The sequence below is a fragment of the Triturus cristatus genome, chromosome 1_2 (genome assembly GCF_964204655.1).
Source record: "Triturus cristatus chromosome 1_2, aTriCri1.1, whole genome shotgun sequence".
In the NCBI taxonomy this organism is placed as follows: Eukaryota; Metazoa; Chordata; class Amphibia; order Caudata; family Salamandridae; genus Triturus; species Triturus cristatus.
Window position 1 is genome coordinate 1,138,338,193 of NC_140580.1, and position 22,195 is coordinate 1,138,360,387.

The 22,195-nt window shown below is 45.3% G+C and overlaps 1 protein-coding gene across 2 annotated transcripts in view; it reads right to left on the reverse strand.

Annotated features, from left to right (window-relative positions):
- Positions 1 to 22,195, reverse strand: part of ADAMTS13 (ADAM metallopeptidase with thrombospondin type 1 motif 13) — a 255,971-nt gene that overhangs the window by 119,154 nt on the left and 114,622 nt on the right. For both annotated transcript variants that reach the window (XM_085613864.1, XM_085613863.1), the window contains exon 17: positions 19,632 to 19,767. In XM_085613864.1, coding sequence (XP_085469990.1) covers positions 19,632 to 19,767 — 136 coding nt within the window. The remainder of the gene's footprint in view (positions 1 to 19,631; positions 19,768 to 22,195) is intronic.

Consider the following 22,195-nt stretch of genomic DNA (forward strand, 5'->3'; position numbering starts at 1 on the left):
GGCCCAGGGTTAAAAGGAGAAGGAAACAAATGGGAGTTTGTTTTGTTGATTTTAGCTCAGCTTTAGATTAGATAAATTGTAGTACACTGCAGGCTCAATTAAGACAACAGGAAATCCCCCCAAAAATTGGGCTCAAGTGGAGCTTGACTTGGATGTGGCCCTTTCAGAAAGAATTCCTCTAGGAAATGGGTTACAGCATGGCTGTGTCCTGGCCCCGACGTTGTTCTCCTTGTTCCTAGCAGATCTTCCGGGGATGCTGGCAGCAACTCAGTCTTTCTCACCAAAATTAAGGATCAGACATGTGCCGTGCCTACCCTATGCAGATGATCTGGCGGTTCTAGATTTGACCCAAGTACGCATGAAGAGAACATTGAATAGATTTAATAATTATTGTGAGGCTAATAAAGTAAAGATGAACATGGAAAAAACTAAAAAACTCCCCTTTGGAAAAAAAAATCAAAACCATATAAGTGGGTACTGCTAGATTGGAGTTGGGATTCTCCTATAAGTACTTAGGTATGACGTTTACAAGAAAGTTGAACTGGACTCAACATAAAGAATTTGTGGAGAAGCGGGCAGCAGAAACGATAGGGGGCTGTGAGAAAGTGCCCTCTTTCTTGCATGGTATGCCCCCACTTTTTGCTGAATTGCTGATTTACTTTGACTGAGTGTGCCCTGGGCTCCTGCCAACCAGGTACCCAGGGCCTGTGTTCCTTCCCTAAAACTGCATTGAAGCCTAAACCCAATTGGTATCTCTGGCCACATGTCAGCCCCTGGTAAACGGTACCATAGGTACCCAGGGCACTGTGACCAGAGACGGCCCCTAAGGGCTGCAGAACTTATTGTGCCACCCTTAGAGGCCCTGTACCCTGACACACACGCACTGCCTTTGCAGGCTGAGTGTCTGGGTTCCAGAACAAAACAAAGAGACGACATGGCACGTATCCCTGTGTGCCATGCCCACAAACCACTGCCCTGGCATACATCAGTCACCCCTCTAGCTGGGTGTCCTATGCCAGTGGTGAGGGTACAGGTGCATGAGCCCTGTACCCCTACAGTGCCCAGGTCCATTCCTGGGCACTGTAAGTGCAGTGTTGCCATTAAGAGTATATGGTGCTAGGAGGTCGACATTACGAACTCCACAGCACCATGATGGCTGCACTGAAGACTGGGAAGTTTGGTATCAAACTTCTCAGCACATTAAACCCACACTGATGCCAGTGTGGGATTTATTTAAAATGCATGACAGAGGGCATCTTAGAGATGCCCCCTGAAACTAACCAACAAACAGCGTCCTGACTGAAAGGTTGCCTAGGCTGCCACACAGCAGACATGTTGCTGAACCCCTGGGTCAAGAGCCACTCGCTCTCATGGGCCTGCAACAATGCACATCCTGGGGCGAGGTGCTAAGCCTCCTCCCCCAGGATGGGCAGGGGAAGCTTCAAAGGCATGCCACCTTTGTGAGCTTCACCAGACCACTTGCTGTACTTAGCAACTGGCCCCCACCGTTTCTGACCCCCACTCTGGCGGGAAGATCCGGCGGGAAAACCAAAGTGAGGAAAGGGGGTGTGCCAGCCTCTGCCAACCCCACCCCTCAGGTGGGGGAGGCGAGGTAAAGCACAGCTCCGGGCTCTCGCCTTCTTGAGGATGGGGAGCCCTACCCAATCAGGACTAGGCCCCTGCCCCCCTCCCACTGGAGAGTGGCAGGATAGGGGGTGTACCCACACCAGGGAAGGGACCCATTGGTCCCTGACCTTTACCTACCTGTAACGCCCCTAAATTTAGTATTTAGGGGCACCCTGAACCTTCCTTCCTCAGATCCCGATTCTGAAACTACAAGAAGAATAAGAAGAAAGAAGACCAACCGTGCAGCTGCTAACAAGAGGATGACACCAACTGACTTGGCCCCAGCCCTACCAGCCTGTCGACCCTCGAACCTGCTCCTGCTAAACCCCGGCGTATTCAGTGGTCAGCAACCTCAAAAACCCCGGAGGACCTGACTGCCTTACTCATCTAAAGACTGGGACTCCCACAAGCAGTGGTTCTGCTCAAACAGCAACAGCCCCTGGTGCCAGCCAGGAACCGTGAATCCAGCACACTCTGCACCCGCCGAGCCCGGCCTGTGCCTGAGTGACCAAAGACCACGAGGATGTCCCTCCGGCGAATGTGACCAAGAATCCAGCATCCAAGGACCCTCCTCGATGCCCCTCCAACCGCGACCAGCAGAGGGTAAGATTTCCCGAAACCAAAAGACACCCCTGCACCCGGCGCCCCACGGCCCCCTGTGCCCAACTCCTGGGTGTCTACCCAAACTACAGCTTCCCAACTTACCTCTCAAAATGGTGGTCGCACCTGAAGAATCTCTGTCCCGAGCCTGCAGCCTTTGTTCGTCTCGCAGCTTTCCCATTGATATCCATTGGGCGCCCGATGGCCCAAAAGCACCCTTCACCCAGCCGCCCGAGTGCCCCTGGAAGTACAGCTTCTGTCCTATTCTACTTCCCCACTTGCCCTGTGTAAGTGACCAGGAGCTTCACTCCCACAGCCGCGTGGCCTGCCTGCTAGCAGCCACCAACCAGAGGCCCCCTGCCCGCCGTAGGCTAACATTGGGCCTACTCACTCTGCACCCGGCTGCCCCTGTGCCGCTGAGGGTGTAACGACTGTATCAACCTGAACCTGGGAGACCCCTGTTTCTTGCCTAAGAACCTTAACTCTGCCAGTCGAGTACTTACCTGAACGCCGATAACTTGCATTTTCTCCATGGGGTAACATTGACTGGTTTTCACTTGGAATTTCTTCTAAGTGTTGAGTTTTGAAACTTTTAAATATTCACAAAAAATCACCCGATTATTGAAAACGAAATTTCTCACCTGCTACCAGGAGAGATCCCAGTGCTGGACCTAAGTACCCAGCACTGACCAGAAAAAGTAATTACAACTGTGATTTTCTGATAACCTAACTTTCCTCCATAGGATAACAATGGCTGGGTTTTGCCAGAAATTCTTCTAAGTGTCAATTTTTGCAACTTACAAATATTCCTTAAAAATCGCCCGTATAACAACAACGATTTCCTTCAACTGTTTTCAGGAAATGCACCAGGGCTGAATGCAGGATCCAGCCCTGAGTAAGAAAAACATTTGTAAAGTAAGGCAAATGCTACTTACCAGTATGCATCTGTTCTTGGCGTGTAGAGCTGCAGATCTACACACTGCGCATAGATCGCCATCTGGTGTTGGGTCCGGATGTTGCAGTTGTTTTCCTCTTGGAAAGTCTTTGGAAGTCACGAGGTCTGTGACTCCTCCCTTGGATCGTATTGCGCATGGGCTTCAGCTCCATCCTCAGATTGTTTTTCGCCAGCAGGGAAATGATGGAACGTAGTAATAAACAGTGAAGATGCCCATGTGTGTTGGATCTAAATAAGATAAACTGGAACAGATAGAGGTAGCCGGGGAGGCGGGTGGGTAGATCTGCAGCTCTACACACCAAAAACAGATGGACACTGGTAAGTAGCATTTGCCGTTCGAGGCATATGAGCTGCAGATTAAACACTGTGCATAGATTATGGTTTAAATGTTTTTATTAGTAATTCACATGCGGCAAGCAAAGTTACATGCGTATAACGGTCATCAAACACGGCAATGATATACCCTAATGGAAGTCCTGTAACAGTGTCATCCGAACCGCGTGTGCATAGTCGAGTAGTGACCTCAACCAAGAGGAACTCTCAAAGGAAAGGAAAGAACTGAAAACCCCAAACCATAAGAAACATTATTCCCGTGATCCCCGGGTTCTGCCGCATCCTCTGAGCTAATGGCTCCATATAAAGGGCAAAGAGGAGGGGGGACAGCGGACACCCCTGTCTCGTGCCACGTTCAATATGGAAGCGAGAGGATATATGACCATTCACCCGGACCGTAGCTGTAGGAAACCGATAACAATTGAGGACGAACGTGCGGAACCGATCGCCCAACCCAGCCCACTCCAGCACCTGTTCCAGAAAGGGCCAGTGCACACGGTCAAATGCCTTTTCGGCATCGATGGCCAGATGTATGTGCATAGATTATATAGCAGTACCCATCCCTAGCGGCGACCACCAGTATCTGTTGCAGTGGTTTGAAACAATGTTTTGAGTACAGCCTGGCCCACGCTAGCTTGCTGCTTAGTTTGCACATCTACACAATAGTGTTTAGTGAAAGTGTGCGGTGTTGACCATGTAGCTGATTTGCAGATATCATCTAAGGGGATGTTCCCTAAAAATGCCATGGAAGCCCCTATCTTAAGTGTAGAGTGGGCTTCAGGGGGAACAGATAGTGTTTGTTTTGCCTTGTGGTAGAAAATCTGAATGCATTTGACAATCCATCTAGCTATCCCAGATTTGGAGATGGGGTTGCCTATATGTGGTGGTGAGAAGGAAACGAACAGTTGTTTTGTCTTACGAAAGGGTTGTGTTCTCTCGATGTAGTAAAGTAAGGCTCGTTTGACATCTAATGTGTGGAGAGCTCTTTCTGCAATGGTTTGTGGTTGCGAGAAGAATACGGGGAGTTCCACAGATTGGTTTAGGTGAAAGGGAGAAATGACTTTAGGGAGGAATTTTGGATTAGTACGGAGAACTACCTTGTTATGGTGCATTTGCAGAAAGGGTTCTTGAATGGTGAGTGCTTGTATCTCGCTGACCCTTCTGAGAGAAGTGATGGCTACAAGAAAAGCAGTTTTCCATGTTAGGAATTGAAGTCCACATTTGTGTAGAGGTTCAAAGGGAGGCCCCATTAGTCTGGTGAGAACGATGTTTAGGTTCCACACCGGTGAGGGTGGCACTCTGGGGGGAATTATTCTTTTGAGGCCTTCCATGAAGGGTTTTATGGCAGGTACTCTAAAGAGAGATAGATGTTGCCTGGTTTGTAGATAAGCTGCTATGGCTGCAAGGTGCAGTCTAATAGACGTGTAGGCTAGATTGAATCTTTGTAGGTGTAGTAAATAGCCTATGATGTGTTGAATAGACACATCTAGGGGATTGAAGTTATTGTTGTGACAATAGATTACAAAACGTTTCCACTTGGCTGCATAGCAAGCTCTAGTGGTAGGTCGTCTAGCTTCTTTAATGACGTTCATACAGTCAGGGGGAAGATTGGTAACCGAATTCTAAGATTTCAGGAGCCAGATCGCAAGGTTGAGCTGAGCTGGGTCCGGGTGCCTGATCTCTCCATTGTTCTGGGTTAAGAGGCGTGGCGAGAGGTGTAATTTTTGGTGCGGTACTACAGATAGTTCCAGCAGTGTGGTGTACCACGGTTGCCTAGCCCAAGTTGGAGCTACTAGGATGAGAGTGAGGGAGTGTTGGTGCAGTTTGCGCACCACTAATGCAATGAGTGGGAGAGACGGAAAAGCGAACGCAAATCGGCCTGCCTAGTTCATCCATATCGCATTGACTTTGGACAATGGGTGTGGTTATCTAGCGGCGAAGTTTGGGCATTTGGCGTTTTCGTGGGTGGCGAAGAGGTCTATCTGTGGATGCCCCCACATTTGAAAGTACGGGTGAAGAACTTGTGGATGGAGTTCCTACTCGTGGATCTGTTGTGTTTGTCTGCTCAGCAGATCTGCCAAAGTGTTTTGGACTCCTGGGACATGTTGGGCTAGGAGAAAGATTTTTTGGGGGTATGGCTCATCTCCATATACTCTGTGCTAGGTGAGAGAGCTGCAGAGAGTGTGTGCTGCCTTGTTTTTGTATATAGTACATGGTTGTCATGTTGTCGGTGCGGACTAAGACGGCCTTGCCTGAGACATGCGTTTGAAAGGCCTTTATGGCTAAGAATATGGCTAATAACTCTAGATGGTTGATGTGGAGCAACTTTTGTTGAGGCGTCCACCTGCCCTGCATGGTGTGATGTAGTATGTGGGCTCCCCAGCCGGAGAGCGATGCGTCCGTTGTCAGTACTATCTGAGGAACCGGGTCCAGGAACGGTCGCCTTTTGGATAGGTTTTTGGTGGTCCACCACTGCAGAGAGCGATGGGCACGACCGTCTACCAACACCAGATCTGTCAATTGACTCTGGGCCTGGTTCCATTGGCGCGCTAAGCACTCTTGGAGAGGACGCATCTGGAGTCTTGAGTGAGGCACTATGAATATGCAAGAGGCCATCATTCCTATAAGTTGCATGAACACTCGAGCTGGAAGAGAGTGTTCTGGCTGAAATTTGGTGCGGAGAGCCTGAACGCTTGCTATCCTGGCAAGACTGGGATAGGCTAGCGCTTTTGCGGTGTCTATGGTAGCACCGAGGTATTGTTTTACGTGGGATGGTTGCAGATGGGACTTCATGTGATTTACTGTGAAGCCCAGGTCGTGAAGTAGTTGGATAGTGGCGTGAGTGTGTTGTAAACACTGGTTGTATGAGTTGGCTTTTATGAGCCAGTCGTCTAGGTATGGGAAGACATGGATGTGTTGTCTTCGCAGGTGTGCTGCCACTACCGCTAGGCACTTGGTAAACACCCGTGGTGCTGTGGTGACTCCGAAGGTGAGCACCTTGAATTGATAGTGTTGACCGTCCACTACAAATCTGAGAAACTTCCTGTGAGCGTTGTGAAAAGGGATGTGGAAATAGGCGTCCTTGAGGTCTAAGGTGGCCAGAAAGTCATTTTGGGAGGGCAGTGGAAGTACCTGCTGGAGTGTGACCATGTGAAAATGGTCTGAGTGTATATAGTGATTTAGGGGTCTGAGATCTAGGATGGGCCTTATAGTCTCGTCCATTTTTGGTATGAGAAAATATAGGGAGTAAACTCCCATATTTTGTTGGTGGGTAGGAACTAGTTCTATCGCACTCTTTTGTAGGAGGGAGATTACCTCCTGCTTAAGTAATGCTAAATGTTCCTGTGACATTGGGTGTTGTTTGGGTGGAATGTTTGGGGGGGTAGATGTTAGTTCGAGGCAGTAGCCTGACCAAATTATTTGTATTATCCATTTGTCTGAGGTGATGGTAGTCCAGACAGGAAGGAAATTGTGGAGTCTGCCCCCGACAGGAGTGGGATGGTCTGGGAGGAGTGGAGGGAAGTCATTGAGTAGGGGTGGAGGCAGAGCGGGAGGTGTTTGTCTTGCCTCTGCATTCATTATTGTTGGTCTGTAGCCGCCTCTTTGGTCACCCCTTGTAAAGGTGGATTGGGTAGGGGCTTTATAGGAAGTAGAAGCGGTGTCAGAGGAGTAGCCTCTGGAGGTGCTTCGAAAGGAAGAGCGGCGAAAGGAGCACCTGGGAGGGTGCGATTGTAAGGCTCCCATAGACTTCGCTGTATCTGTATCTCTCTTCATTTTTTCTAGGGCCTCATCAACTTTTGGGCCGAACAGATGTTCCTGGTCAAAGGGGTGGTTCAAGATGGAAGCTTGCACCTCTGGTTTGAAACCTGAAATTCGTAGCCAGGCATGTCGACGGAGGAGGACGCTGCTGTTAATTGCCCTAGAGGCGGTGTCAGCTGCATCTAGGGCACAGCGAATGGAGGTGTTGGTGATAGTTTTACCCTCCTGGATTAACTCATTGGCTCTATTTTTATATTTGTCAGGGAGGTGTTGCATTATGGCTTCTAGTTCATCATAATGTGCCCTGTCATATCTTACCAAAAGCGCTTGTGTGTTTGCGATGCGTCATATGTTGGCAGCCTGGGATGCGGTGCGCTTGCCCGATGCATCCAAGAGTTTGGACTCATATCAGGTGGTGGTGCCTCGCCTGATGCCTGGGAGCTTGCACGCTTTCTTGCAGTGGACACTACTAGGGAATCTAGTGGTGCTGCCCTTTGATGTAGGTGGGGTCTGTAGGGGCGGCCTTATATTTTTTGTCTATGCGAGGGTTGATGACCCTGGCCCTGATTGGGTCCTTAAAGACCTCCGGCGCGTGCTTGATAACACCTTTGAGCATGGGCAGGATGGAAGTGGCCCTGTGTGCTGTATCGAAGGTATCTAGGAGGAAGTCCTCCTCCACGGGGTCAGTATGGAGATCCACCCCGTGGTAGTGTGCAGCCCTCTGGAGTAGTTGGTTAAACCCCATTGAGTCTTCCGGGGGGGGATGGTCTCGAATGGTAGAGATCATCTTGCGGGGCATTAGGGATGTCTGGAATGTTATAGTCGTCCCATGGGTCTGGGGAGCCTGTGGGTTGGTCATGGGGCTCGTCCCCTGTGTCATCATAGACATCATGATCGTCATCATCCGGAGAGGGTGTGGGGGAATGATGAGATGGGGGAGGAGAAGGAGGAGGTGGAGGAGCCGGAGGAGGAGGTGGAGGAGGGGGTGAAGGTATTCTCAAAGGGGAGGTAGCAAAGTCTTTCCTCTTTGGAGGTGGAGCTGGGGCAGGCTTGTCCAGCGGTCTCTTTTTGATGCTGAGCATCAAATATCCAGTCTTAGGGTCCTTGACCAGTGTTTTTTGCAAGGGATCAGGCCTAAATAGTTCTTCAGTGAGTGGCCGATCCGTCGGCGCCTAAAGCGTCGGGCCGTAGGTTTTTTAGTCTTGGAGTCTGCATCAGTTCGTTGTTTTGAACTGTGCGGCTTCGGAATGGCTGGTTGTTTACTCGGCTCCGAAATGACTTTCGGCTTCGAGGTGTGGGTGTCGATGGCTTTGTGTTTTTTGGTCGGCTCCGGGGACGGTGTCGGTACCGAGGAGCTGGTGCTTGTTTTCGGCGCCGAGTGCGTCGGTGTGGAGCTCGGTGCCGAGGAGGAGGCCATTTTCTTTTTAGGCGTCGGTGCGGAGGAGTGTTTATCGGCACCGACGGCAGGCTGGCTCGAGCCCGAGCCGCCAGAAGGCTTGATAGGCTTCTTTACCGGGCCCGAAGGTGCGGTGTGGGAAGCAATGTCCTTGGTCGTGCCTTGGCCCGAGGGCGAAGGCGTGACCGAAGCCTTTTTGGATGCCGTGGAGGGTGTGGGGTGGGGTTGGATGTTGGTACTCACGACCCTCTGTGCCGGAGTGATGTCCTCGACATCTGAGTCGTCGGCTTCGGAGGAGCTGACGAGGCCCTCTTCGGTGTGCTGTCCTTCTGGAGCGTTGACGCCTTCTCCGAAGATGTCGTCTGGGTTCGCTGTCGACGAGTGTGCCATGGTTCTTCTCGCCCTTCGGTCTCGAATGGTTTTCTTGGACCGGAAGGATTTGCACGCCGGACAGTCTCGAGCCTCGTGTTCAGGGGAGAGTCAGAGGTTGCATACCTCATGGAGATCGGTGTGGGGAAATCTGGACCCACATCGAGGACACTTTTTGAATGGAGTCCTTTCCATCAGCCAGAACCGGAGCTTGGGTAGGCCCGAAGGCCCTTGTCGACGACCAGAATCGAAGACTTGGATCGATGAGAGCCGCGTCGAGTGTGGAGATCGCGATCGAAAACAATACCGCGAAAAGGGGGAAGGATTGCGAGCCGATAGAAGAACTGGAAACTGTTCGGAACCGGAGCGCGAAGATCACATCCGAGCCCGATGGCGGAAAAAAACAATCTGAGGATGGAGCCTAAGCCCATGCGCAATACGATCCAAAGGAGATGTCACAGACCTTGTGACTTCCAAAGACTCTCCAAGAGGAAAAACAACTGCAACATCCGGGCCCAACACCAGATGGCGAACTATGCACAGTGTGTAATCTGCAGCTCATATGCCTCGAACATGTTATAACAGTTTGCTTAAAATTCCCATTGAGCTCAATGTTATTATTGTGTTAAGTTTGTGTTGCATATTGCAACCCCTGTACCTATTGCATTCAAAAGTCTACTGCTCATTGAAAGTATTCAACTGTAGCATCTCATTCTGAGAAAGTATTTTTATACCAACCTGTGGTTCTAAAATAAAACAATAATATATTTGTATATACAAATCAATTGGCCTAGAGTTCAGTTCTTGAGTGTGTGAGACCATTTGCTGACTGAGTCTGTACATCAAATGCTTTACACTGTCCTCTGATACTGCCTTACTGCTCGACCAAGCTACCACTTTAGAGAGTAAGGGTACATCTAACTTTAACCTCTGCCAAACCTCTGGGGGCTGTTGGACTCTGTACACACTGTACCTTACCTTGGTGCAGTGTATACAGAGCCACTTTCTTCCAGGGGCCAAGCCCGTTTTAAGAATACCTTTGGTAGCCCATCCTGGTCTCCTCTTTTGACAGCATGTAATACAATGGTCCTCACTCAATGTCTCTATGGGGCCGGGGTACTGTCCATAAGTATGGAGTGAAGTTGGGAGAGGTGTGAGAACAAATGTTTGAAAAAATTGCTAGGTCTCCAAAAAAGTGAGATGGGCCAGGCAATAAGACTGGAATGGGATCTGCAGGCTTGGAATTTCTTGGCATTCAAAGCAACCCTGCGATTCTGGGATAAGCTTTGATCCTCTGAGGTACAGAAAGTTCTCGGTCCTTCTGAAATAGGAAGGAGTGAATTAAGGTGCAGGTCATAAATAGGTTAGATATTAGATACCATTGCAGGGGCCCTAAAAATGGAGAAATCTAAGATAATTGAGGCCTCCCACCTTTTAAACGCTGATTAAATATGGTCAGTAGAAGGGAGTCTAGATTGGCTGATGTGGAGTATTTTGGGAACTGACCTTCTGCAAAGTATATGTTGGAATCTTGAGAAAACAGGAAGGCATTACCATACATATCGGCACTTCCTAATGCCAACTTACGCTTATTACTATTAAAATTCCGGGTAGCTTTGAATGTCCGGTATTTAAGGGCTGAGAAATTTAATGCTTTTCTGGATGCGGAAAATAACTGTACATTTGGTTTGAGGTTCCAAAATGTTAATGTTAATTTATTAATTGATTGCCGTCATTTTAATAGGACCAGTCACTTGATTCTAAAACCGTTTTTTATGATATGACATAAATCATAGCAATAATGCATTTGCACTTTTTTTTAATATAGAATTTTTAGATGTTGCGTGTGCCCTGGCTAAATGTTTAAAAACGTGCTTGGGTTACTGATGTAATGAGCCTTGTCCAAAGATCTTTTGGTTGGATACCGATTTGTGAGGGTTAGGGAAGAAAGGATTCCATAGATATTGTGCATTAAAGTGTCGGTGTACTGGGTAAGACAAGAAGCTTGAGTCAGAATTAGAAAATTTGGGGGGTGGGTGACAGGGAGGGGTTCAAATTAAATGTATAATTTCAACCTGTTTTAATATTTATGTTTTAAAGACAAGAGTCCAAACCTTAATTCATTTGAACTAAATTGAACGGGTGGGGCTTCAGCCGCTGCCTGAAGGTGGGACTCTGTGCTGAAAGCTTTAAAAGGCATTGCATCTGGGCTGCCTGGGCCAAGTACGGGCCTGTCTGTGCATGTCAGAGTCCGAAGGAGGCTATGCTCCACCATTCCTCAAAATTAAGCAGGGCTATTAACTCAAGGTACTGATGAAGCAAGGACTCGTAGAGAAGAGACTTGCTCGAAAGCAATCCGCTCCTTTAATTCACTAACAAGTTATTAAAAATGTTTAGTGTAAAACTAATGCGCACCACATGAATACGCGGGTTAGTGAAGCTTGCTTATGTGTTTACTAACATGGATAACATGAACGAAGGACTAAAACCGCTTTAAACATGGAATCTTTACTGCGCATGCGTCATCTACATCTATGTAAGATGACGAGCTATCGCTTGGAGGAAAATTCTTGCGCATGAGCAGAAGAATATAAAATGGAGTCTTGAAGACTCGCGTGCATGGCATCTGCTTAGGTGAAATGAAAACAAGCTATTCTACTAACGCTAATGCTGGGAAAGTATTAATAAGTAAAAGGGAATAGAGTAGAGGTGGGTGGTATACAGTGCGACCACTTTAGATGGGAAATTAATATTTGTCTTTCTGAGTTTATCACTAGTGTGCATTTGGGTCTCTGTTGTCTAACTGAAGTAAGCTGAATTAGGGGAAGACTGCGCATGTCCACTGAAAGGGAGCCCGGAACGATGACAAAAACATTGAATGCAAGCCAAAGTAAAAGTGTTACTCCCTGGGAATGGACGATGAAGAGTTCAACGATGAGGACTTGCATTCAGAATGTTAATAAATGGTTGCAAGAGAAACGTGAATGAGTATGAGCACTAAAAATTATGAATAAAAATTAAGGGGATGGGTTTGCGAACAATAGTTGAACTGACTCTAATGAGATGTAAGCATGGTGTGATGGAGCTTCCCCCTTGCCTGACCAATCAAATTCCGTATTTTTGCAATATTGAAACTTTAGTGGGTGGAACATGAGAAACGAAAGGTATAATTAAGATAGCTTTAGTTAGTGAGATAGAGATTTGCTGAATGCAGTCGATGAGATGCTGTGATGCGGGTGATGCTGTTGCTGGGAAAGATGCTGTGAGATGCTGATGAAGAGCCGAATGAAGAATGTGAAACAGAACTTTCTATCCTAATTAATTGGGTTGGATCAGAAGATCGCGGAAGAATCTCGAGGAGGAAGAGAGTGTCAGAGATGGGTGTGGCGCAATCGTCGGAATTCTAGAGAGGTCAACTATCCTGTCCTGAATCCTGTCCTGAAGTCTTTGTCGCTTGACCCATCCCGGGGTACCCTTACCAGCCCTTTGGCCAGGTTTTTCACACCATACTTGATAACTATAATTTCACGTTATTTGTAGAAGTTCTTTTCTCTCTGTCCTCTCAATTTCTGAGCATTAGTTATTGTGTGAGTCCGAAGTATATGCTTGATGTTTTAATCAATTGAATTTTCTTTCCGAAGAATGATGGTGACTGCACTGTAATTTGAAGTGGTTCACATGCATTTATTTTAGATAAAGCTTTAAAATGTTCTTGAGCCTGTGGTTATTTATTCTAAAGTATAGAAAATTGAGAATTGTGTTAATTATCACCATCAACTAGTTCAACTAATGGTCCATCGACCAGAGGAAATAACTTTTTGATCAGTGAAGGGTTAGTTTGGATATGAATAGCGGTACCAAATAACTAATCTGATTATTATGGAAAATATAAAACTTTGACAAACCAGCGGTTTACTCAATTGTGAGTTTATGGGCCCAGGTGAGTATGTAATAGTAGAGTATCTGTTGTTGGTACACCGCTGGATCAGTACTGTTAGCTCAACTTTCACTTGGCAGTCCCAACCTTTAAGAGTGCTCTGATTATGTGATTATATGCCGGTTTGCATATTAGTTGGAGTTTATACCTAATAAACCCTCTACCGCTGTTATAATCTTTATTACGGGCAAAAGGAAAATTGCCTGCAGTAGATCGACCAATGACCATAAAAGTAGCACTTTGGAATCCTCTCTGGCTAGGGCAGTGGGAGTTACGTCTAAAGAGATAAACCTGGAAGAAAGGCATCTATCCCTGGGTCTCAATGAGTCACTGGGAGGGAGACCGATGAAGTGATCACCCCCTACATGAACCTTAGTTGATTGCTTTAGGATGTTCAAACCACACAGATGCTGGTCCTACTACTGAAAGATAGAAAAGATCAAGGCAATCGCAAGCCCAGGTGGAATACCCAGCGAGCCGCTCAATGAACTTACATCGGACTGATGCTGTTGAGGTTAACAGGGTGTGTAAGTCTGACCCTGACTGGGATATATTCTTAAGAAAGCTGAAAACCATGATTGAGTCCAGTGTAAGCCCTCTTGTAGACTGTCTAAGAACACTGGAAAAGCTCATTGCAAACTTGATGGCACCACGAGTGGAGGCAAATCCAGAAATAGGAACCCAATGGCCCCACTGATGACCCATGTTTCTGACCACATCAATGCTGTGCCATCTCTTTGTCACCTGGTAGGCTTGGGCAACTTGCTCAGAGGCCTGAGTTGCAGGGACGTAATAGCATAATACAGGCATTCTAGTAAACACTTAAGAGGCAGGGTGTAAGTGAGTAAACATATAAGCAAGATTATAGACCTACAACCACGTGCTCAAACTACCTCCTGAAGCATGACCTTATCTAGATGCCTAGGCCAATGTTCCTGTGCCGGCACTTTCTGTTACAGAGTCAACAGACCAGTTGAAAAATAAGGTGTGCCATTGGCTCTTCAGACACGTTAATTTGAACATCTCAGTTTATGAAAACCTACTTATGTAAGAAGGGTGAGTTGGATTCGCCCCACGAGAAAGAAAATTGAAGGGCACTGTGGTGTTATAAATTGTAGATATCCAGCCTTGGTGCGACATTGCCTTTCACAATCTATTATTGATCTGTACGCCAAAAAGAATATCAGTCTCCTGCCTGTAGACTTCTTCTATAAGCACCTGCAGCAACTCTCAGTCACACATAACACAGCACATCCCTTAGATTCAGTCCCAGTCGCATCCAAATTGGACCCTGCAGTTTCTTAAAATGTATTCTTTCCGCTTTCTGACTTAAATGGCATGGACCGACAAAGTGAGTGCATCACTACCAAAGAAGCCTCCTTAGCTTTGCTGGCTGCCATCCCACAGGGATTATTTTTATTCCTTCAGTACTTGGACTTAATGTTTGTTTAATAGGCTGACTTTTTGATAAATCTTTATAATGCTGTAAATCAAGGGGTGAAAAGTGACAATATTAATGCCCTGTTTGCTGTCATTGAAATTTTGAAGCAAGGGTTTTACTCTGTACAAAATTGCACATTATATATGCTTTCAACCCCCTTGGTCAACATATTACAAATTCCCTTATCATTGATACAAACCCGAAAAAGGATACAAAGACTTGCTGATTTGATAAACCCTGCAGGGAAGCCAATAGACATCTAAGTGTAGCTCTAAACAAAGCCCTCAGAATCAGGGCTGACATTATTAAGCCGCGGGCAGAATACAAACAGCTCATCATGGTGAGGAAACAGACCATCATAAGTTAAACCCGGGACAGTTTAAGTAGTGCTTGCATTACCAAAGGCACTGAGACCTGCTTCTTGAAAATAGTGAATTCGAGCAACCCTTTCACATTTCAGTGGGATGCCTTGGGGACCAATATCCAAGCCGATAAGTGGGTTGAGCATCTTGGGGATAACTGTCACCTAGGTTGACAAGGGGCAGACTTAAGGGCCGGCCCAAACCTGCAATTCCCCCTTAATGCTAGATCTGACTTCACAGGGTTGAGGCCCCATAGCCCAAAATCAATCCAATAAAGCTTCCAGGCCAGATGGGGCGCAATGGACCAGTATAAGGCTAGGTCAGAGTTCTGGGCTCCCAATGTCATTAATTCCAAAAACTCTGCAGTAAGCTCTAATCTACCAGACTCCTGGCATACAGCAGTCATCGTCCCAGTGATTACAAAAGGAAACCAGCTGGATCCTTGTTGCAATCGGCCAATATCTCTGCTGGACTTTGCAGTCAAAGGTTTTGGCTGCATCGTCTTGGAGAAGATGGTGGCCTGGATCAAAGCTTCAGGGGTCATGTCACCCATCCAGTACAGTTGTAGGGAGGTACTCTGCACCCAAGAACAGTGCAACTCATAAATAAACATACTGCAGCTAGGAAGGGGGCTTTATATCTTTTCTTTATGGACATGAGCAGTGTATTTGACTGGGTTAATCAGTCAAAGCTCTGTAGTTCGGCTTGGAGCAAGACCGGACAGATTTTCTCCGAGCTTTGCACTATGGTTTAACAGCTTCAGTAAGTTATGAGCTTGAGGGCGAATGTTTCGATGCATTTCAACTGGATCGAGGGGTTCGACAAGCATGTGTGTTGGTGCCCATTTTGTCGCTGCTCTATATTAATGGCCTAAATAGCCACCTCACAACGCAATACAATGACAAACATGCCTATGGTAAAAAATTGTAGAATCCCGGCTTTACTTTATGCTGACGATGCAGTGCTTAAGTCTTGCACTCCACTGTGTCTGAAAGGCATAATTCATAACTTTGTAAAGTATATGGACAGGTTAGACCTTGAGACAAGTTTTACTAAAACACATCATATGGTTTGTGGTGCTAAGCTGCCTAAGATTAGATCGATTTATACTAAGGACAACAATATTGAGGGAGTATATTGATTCCCATATCTGGGGAGAACTTTTGATTCCTCTGATACTTGGCCTTCATGTTTGTTTAATAGACTGACTAGGTTTAATCATTCAACTGGGGTGCTTTTTTACTTTGCCAAGAGTGTGGGGAATAAACCAATACCAGTGCTGTTAGAAATCTGCAAACGCAAATGTTTGCCAATATTAACTTACGGTGCTGCAGCAATCTGGGGATATCGGGATACGAAATGTCTCGAAGCTGAAGAAAACAGATTTTGCAGGCACCTTTTTTGCTTACTACCAAGTAGTCCTTGTTAATTTATTCTCAAGGAGCTAGAATTAAGATATGTAAACAATCATATTAAACTAGCCCCCATGTTATTGTGGTTGTCGATATGGGCAAACAAACATGTCACCCTTAAAAGGGATGAGGACTGTCCTGCTTGGGATGATGGACACATGAATCCTTAGTTTAGATATATCAGGCATATATCCAATGATCAAGGCAGGCTAGACTTGTACCATATGCCCATCCATATGGTAAAGAGGGAGAAACTCTGGTTTACAAGGTTTTATAGGGATACGATATCACTAAATAGAGAGACCAGTGAAATGAGCAAGCCCACTGTACGTGAGTTTACTATCATTCAGATCACTCTTCATGCTGAGCCCTATTTATCAATGGTAAATAATGCCTGGGAAAGATCGCTGCTGACAGGATTTCGCCTGGGTACCATCAGATGCCACCTGTGTTTTCCTTTTGGGACAATTGACCCTGTGGTGTCCAATGATGCCCATGTGATGAAACTTCGGCCCAGGCGTTGATGCATTTTATTGTTTTTGTAAATATTATAAGTCTTTTACTCGTCAATATCTGTTATAAGTTTTTAAAACCCATCATTTTTTAAGTGTAATCCAGCAATGTATTTTCTACAGCCTTAAGGCACCCATGTGGTTTGCCAGCCAGTCGGCAATTTTCTTAAGTCGGTCATGCGCTTTAGAAATGGAATTCTATTTTAAGGTCTTTTTACTAGATAATATTTTACCATTATCGTACTAGGCCAAACTGGCTTCTGCTATTTTAAGACTGTGAATTTATTAGTACACTGTTTATAAGGTGCTTTAATTCCTTCTATATCTAAGGTCAGGTATCTTGTTTGAATTTGGTGAACTTATATGGCTGCTTTTGTAGCTGAATAAAGACAAAGACTTGATTCTACTGACGTTAATACACCCTGGTGTCATTCACCAGGTGGATCACCGTCAATGCAAAACACATGTTTATTGCAGAGTACTTACTAACCAAGTCTACTTACAGCCCTATCTTATGTCTGATGAAGAGACGGATTTAGCTTTCTGTTAGCCTTCTGAAAATAATCCAAAATAATAATATATACTACATAACTGGGCTTTGAGTCAGCCCCTTCAACCACTGCTTTCTTGAATTGTCATTTAAATTCCCACTCAGGCTACAGGCAGCATGCATAGCAAAGGCCCCTTCCGCCATTAGCTTTGTTGACAGCGTCAGATCAGTCCACACGACAGCGATTCAGTGTTTGCGGTGTTAGCTACTGTAAGTGCTTTAATCTGACTATGCAGGAAAGGGGCAGCAACAACAGGCAAAGGTCCTTCTCCAGACACCACAACTGCCAACTGCACACCGGCCCTCTAAAGAGCTGGGCAGACAGTGAGGCTGGACCTAAGTGGACATCATCATGACCCCGAGGGATCTTAGTTCCTCGTGTGATAAGAATGAAAAACATTTAATAAGTAATGAGGAAAAATTATATTTTTAATATGTCATTAATAAATTAGAGGCACGGCATATTTGTAAATTTGGGACACTAAGAACATGACACTGTAAAGGACAACCCACCTACTGTTGATTAGAGTAAGAGAATATCTTAAGTATATTGACATTAAAAGTCCCAGGCCCATAAGAGATCAATCACTGACTACTTCCAGGGCTTGGTGAAGTTTAAATGAGCCTTTAAACCTCATTCTTGAAGAACTGACGATATGTAGCTCAATAACTGGAGACTGGAGTGAGCCAGCTATGGTGTCACCACAAAAAGGGGTGTTAGGTCAGAGCTTAGAAACTATACACTATCATCCTAGAATCTGCATCAGGAGGTACCTGGAACCTTTTAATGCAACAAGTTGCTCGAAAGAAGGGCAGTCTCACTTTCAAGAAAGCCGCTACACTGGGTTTGTTCCAACAGATGTTCATCTACTGATTAATGTATTTATTTGAACTATCCGTTTAAAATAATGATGTTATTCTTGTGTAGAGTTTTCACAGAATCCGTTGCCCAGGTACACTGAACACTGCACTATGCTCTTTCAGTCTTCTGTAGTGCCTATGAGACTGAGGTTATAGCTCAGCAAAAGGCATTTGTCAGTTCGCATTCAGAATTATGGGCCAGATGTACAACCGTTTTTTTGCGGTCGCAGAGGAGTTCCAGAACTCTTTACGCCTGCAAAAAATGAGTTGGCTATGTACTATTCCCATTTTGCGAAATAATTTGCGACTCGCAAAATAGGAATAGCGAGTCACTATTAGGAAGGGGCGTTCCAAGTTCGTCCCTTCCTAATAGCGAGTACTCCAGGTATGTTTGACTCTTTTGCGACTGCAATTGCGGTCACAAAACAGTCGGAGTTTACCACTCTTCTCAGAAAGGTGGTAAAGCACTCGCAAACAGGAAAGGGTCCCCTGGGGACCCCTTCCCCTTTTGGAATGCAGGGGAAAATATTTGTTAAGAGCAGGCAGTGGTCCTATGGACCACTACCTGCCCTTAAAAAATGAAACGAAAATGTCAATTGTTTTCTTTTTTAAATGCATCCCGTTTTCATTTAAGGAAAACGGGCTGCATTTTTTTTTAAAACTGCCTTATTGAAAAGCAGTCACAGACATGGTGGTCTGATGACCCCAGCAGGCCACCATCCCTGTGAGGCTGGCCATTCCCTAAAAAGCTCGCAAATTGCGAGTGGCTTATGAATATTGATGAGGCTCGCATTTTGCAACCCCATTGGTAATCGCTAACAGTGTCTCTCACAGTGTTGTACATTGGATTTAGCGCCTCACAATTTGCGACTAGCAATTTGTTGCAAATTGCGAGGCGCTAAATCCAATGGTCGCACATCTGGCCCTCTGTGTTCTATTTAAAGAAACACATAAAAAGAAGAACAATTGGCAAAGCCAATAGATCTGGCGTTTATGTGCTAATGCATGCAAACAGCCTTTGTGAATGAGCGAGTTTGCATCTGTTAGCGCTTTAAAATGAGATCTGCTGACTTTTATGATGCTTCTTACTTCATGGTACTTTACAACAAAGGGAAGAAACCACAAAGGACACACGGTTTATTCACATGGACTGCCAGCCACCACCTCAGTATTGAACAGATGCCTCCCATCCTCATCAAATGTTGAAGTGATGGGAAGTCAGTGTAGATGGTCACAGACATACAAACAAATACAGATACCAGACAGTTTGTATCAACCTTCACTGATGGCATCCCAAGCTCCCCAGCATCAACATCTACCACACCAACTGCGTACAGTTCCACCACATTCCTCAAGACCCACACACTCCAGGATAACCCCAACATGTATACTTAAGCCTTCCAGTAATGCAAACTATTAGAAAGCAGCAGTAGAATGGAATAAATCAAACCTAGATTTCAAGGGTTTGATCATTTACATTTACGAAAAATGTTTTTTTTTCCCAGGAGATCTTCTTACCTTCACCGCAACTTGCTGAGCACGCCCCAGGCTTGGAGATCCATACAAACCTGCCTTTCTCCTTTGGAACGTGGTAACTGAAGGCGATATCAGGGTTGGTAACATCTCCGTACTCTTTGCCATACTTTCTGTACACCTTATAGAGGGGAAGAGTCAAGTTAGGGAGCCTGTAAAACGTCACCACTGCTACATACAGCCTTTCTACGTCAGCCCTGTGGATGCAACTAATCTTAGTGATGGAGACAGAAAAGGGACTAAATAGTGATCTTTGTTCTGCTCCTGCAGGCAAGAAGTAATGGCCCCCCATTTAATGATGGTGACATTATTGATTTGCATAAAAATGGATTAGTGCACCTAAGATACACAGCCAAGCACTGCAATAGGATGCAAGGAAACTGACTGTATAATCGCAAATGATGAGATGCGCTGTGAAGGTCGGGGAACTTTACACTTAATGGAACTAAAGTGTCACTATGCCAAAACACAAAAATGGGGAATATAAGACACAACGTGTGAGTAGATGATACATAGGGATTTCTCAAATACCTACTTGTATATCAGGAGAGGGAAAGTGAGTTTATTCTGTCTTTTAAGAAAACTTTAATGCCTCATTCATAAATACATATTATATGGATACAAGGGAACCCAACAGGATAGGTCAGGGACCTTGGGTAATAGTATTTTATACAAACAGTGGTCCCTCACAGGAATTATATGGTAGGGAAATAAGTATAGAAATACAATGAGTTCTATATTGTGTTTGTCCGACAGGACAAGGATATTTAATATTTTTAGATATTCACAAAGAGAACAAAATAATGAAGTGGAAATACCAGCACTGTTTGTATAAAATATCATTCATAAATACAAAATATTGGAAAATTGATAAATACATGACTGATGGTTTAAAGGGTCTATGTTAAAGAGCAAGAAAAAAACGGATTCTGAATAAACACCTCTCCTCTGTCTCATCTTCTCATCAATTGCATCTCAACCTTTTGCCATGTGTATCTGAACATTTTACCATCTCCATCTCTAACTTTCATCAAATGTTTCTTAACCTTTCATCTCAGTAGCTTATCACCTGAATCTCAACAACTTATCCCCTCTAAGCCAATCTCTTGTCACCGGTAGCTCCACATCTCTTCAAATGTATCTTAATATTTGTCACTTGTAACTCAACATCTAACCCTTTTATCTAATTGCCACATCGCTTGCCACCTGCATCTCAATGCCCCATCACTTGTATCTCAATGCCCCGTCACCTGTATCTCAATGTCCCATCACTTGTAACTCAATGTCCCATCACCTGTAACTCAGTGACCCACTACCTGTATCTCAATGCCCCATCACCTGTATCTCAATGTTTCATCATATGTATCTCAATGTCCCATCACCTGTAACTCAGTGACCAATCACCGGTATCTCAATGTTCCATCACCTGTATCTCAATGTTCCATCACCTGTATTTCAATGTCCCATCACCGGTATATCAATGTTCCATCACTTGTATCTCAATGTTCCATCACCTGCATCTCAATGTTCCATCACCTGTATCGCAATGTCCCATCACCTGTATCTCAATGTCCCATCACCTGTATCTCAATGCCCCATCACCTGTATCTCAATGCCCCATCACCTGTATCTCAATGTTCCATCACCTGTATCTCAATGTCCTATCACTTGTTACTCATTATCCCATCACTTGTATCTCAATGTCCCATCACTTGTATCTCAATATCCAATCACCTGTATCTCAATGGCCTATCACTAGTATCTCAATGTCCCATCACTTGTATCTCAATATCCAATCACCTGTATCTCAATGGCCTATCACTAGTATCTCAATGTCCCATCACTTGTATCTCAATATCCCATCACCTGTATCTCAATGTTCCGTCACATGTATCTTAATGTTCCATCACATGTATCTCAATGTTCCATCACCTGTACCTCAATGTTCCATCACCTGTATCTCAATGTCCCATCACCTGTAACGCAGTGACCAATCACCGGTATTTCAATGTTCCATCACCTGTATCTCAATGTTCCATCACCTGTATTTCAATGTCCCATCACCGGTATATCAATGTTCCATCATCTGTATCTCAATGTTCCATCACCTGTATCTCAATGTTCCATCACCTGTATCTCATTGTCCAATCACCTGTATCTCAATGCCACATCACATGTATCTCAATGCCCCATCACCTGTATCTCAATGCCCCATCACCTGTATCTCAATGTTCCATCACCTGTATCTCAATGTCCTATCACTTGTTACTCATTATCCCATCACTTGTATCTCAATGTCCTATCACTTGTATCTCAATATCCAATCACCTGTATCTCAATGGCCTATCACTAGTATCTCAATGTCCCATCACTTGTATCTCAATATCCCATCACCTGTATCTCAATGTTCCATCACATGTATCTCAATGTTCCATCACCTGTATCTCAATGTTCCATCACCTGTATCTCAATGTCCCATCACATGTATCTCAATGCCCCATTACCTGTATCTCAATGTTCCATCACATGTATCTCAATGTCCCATCACT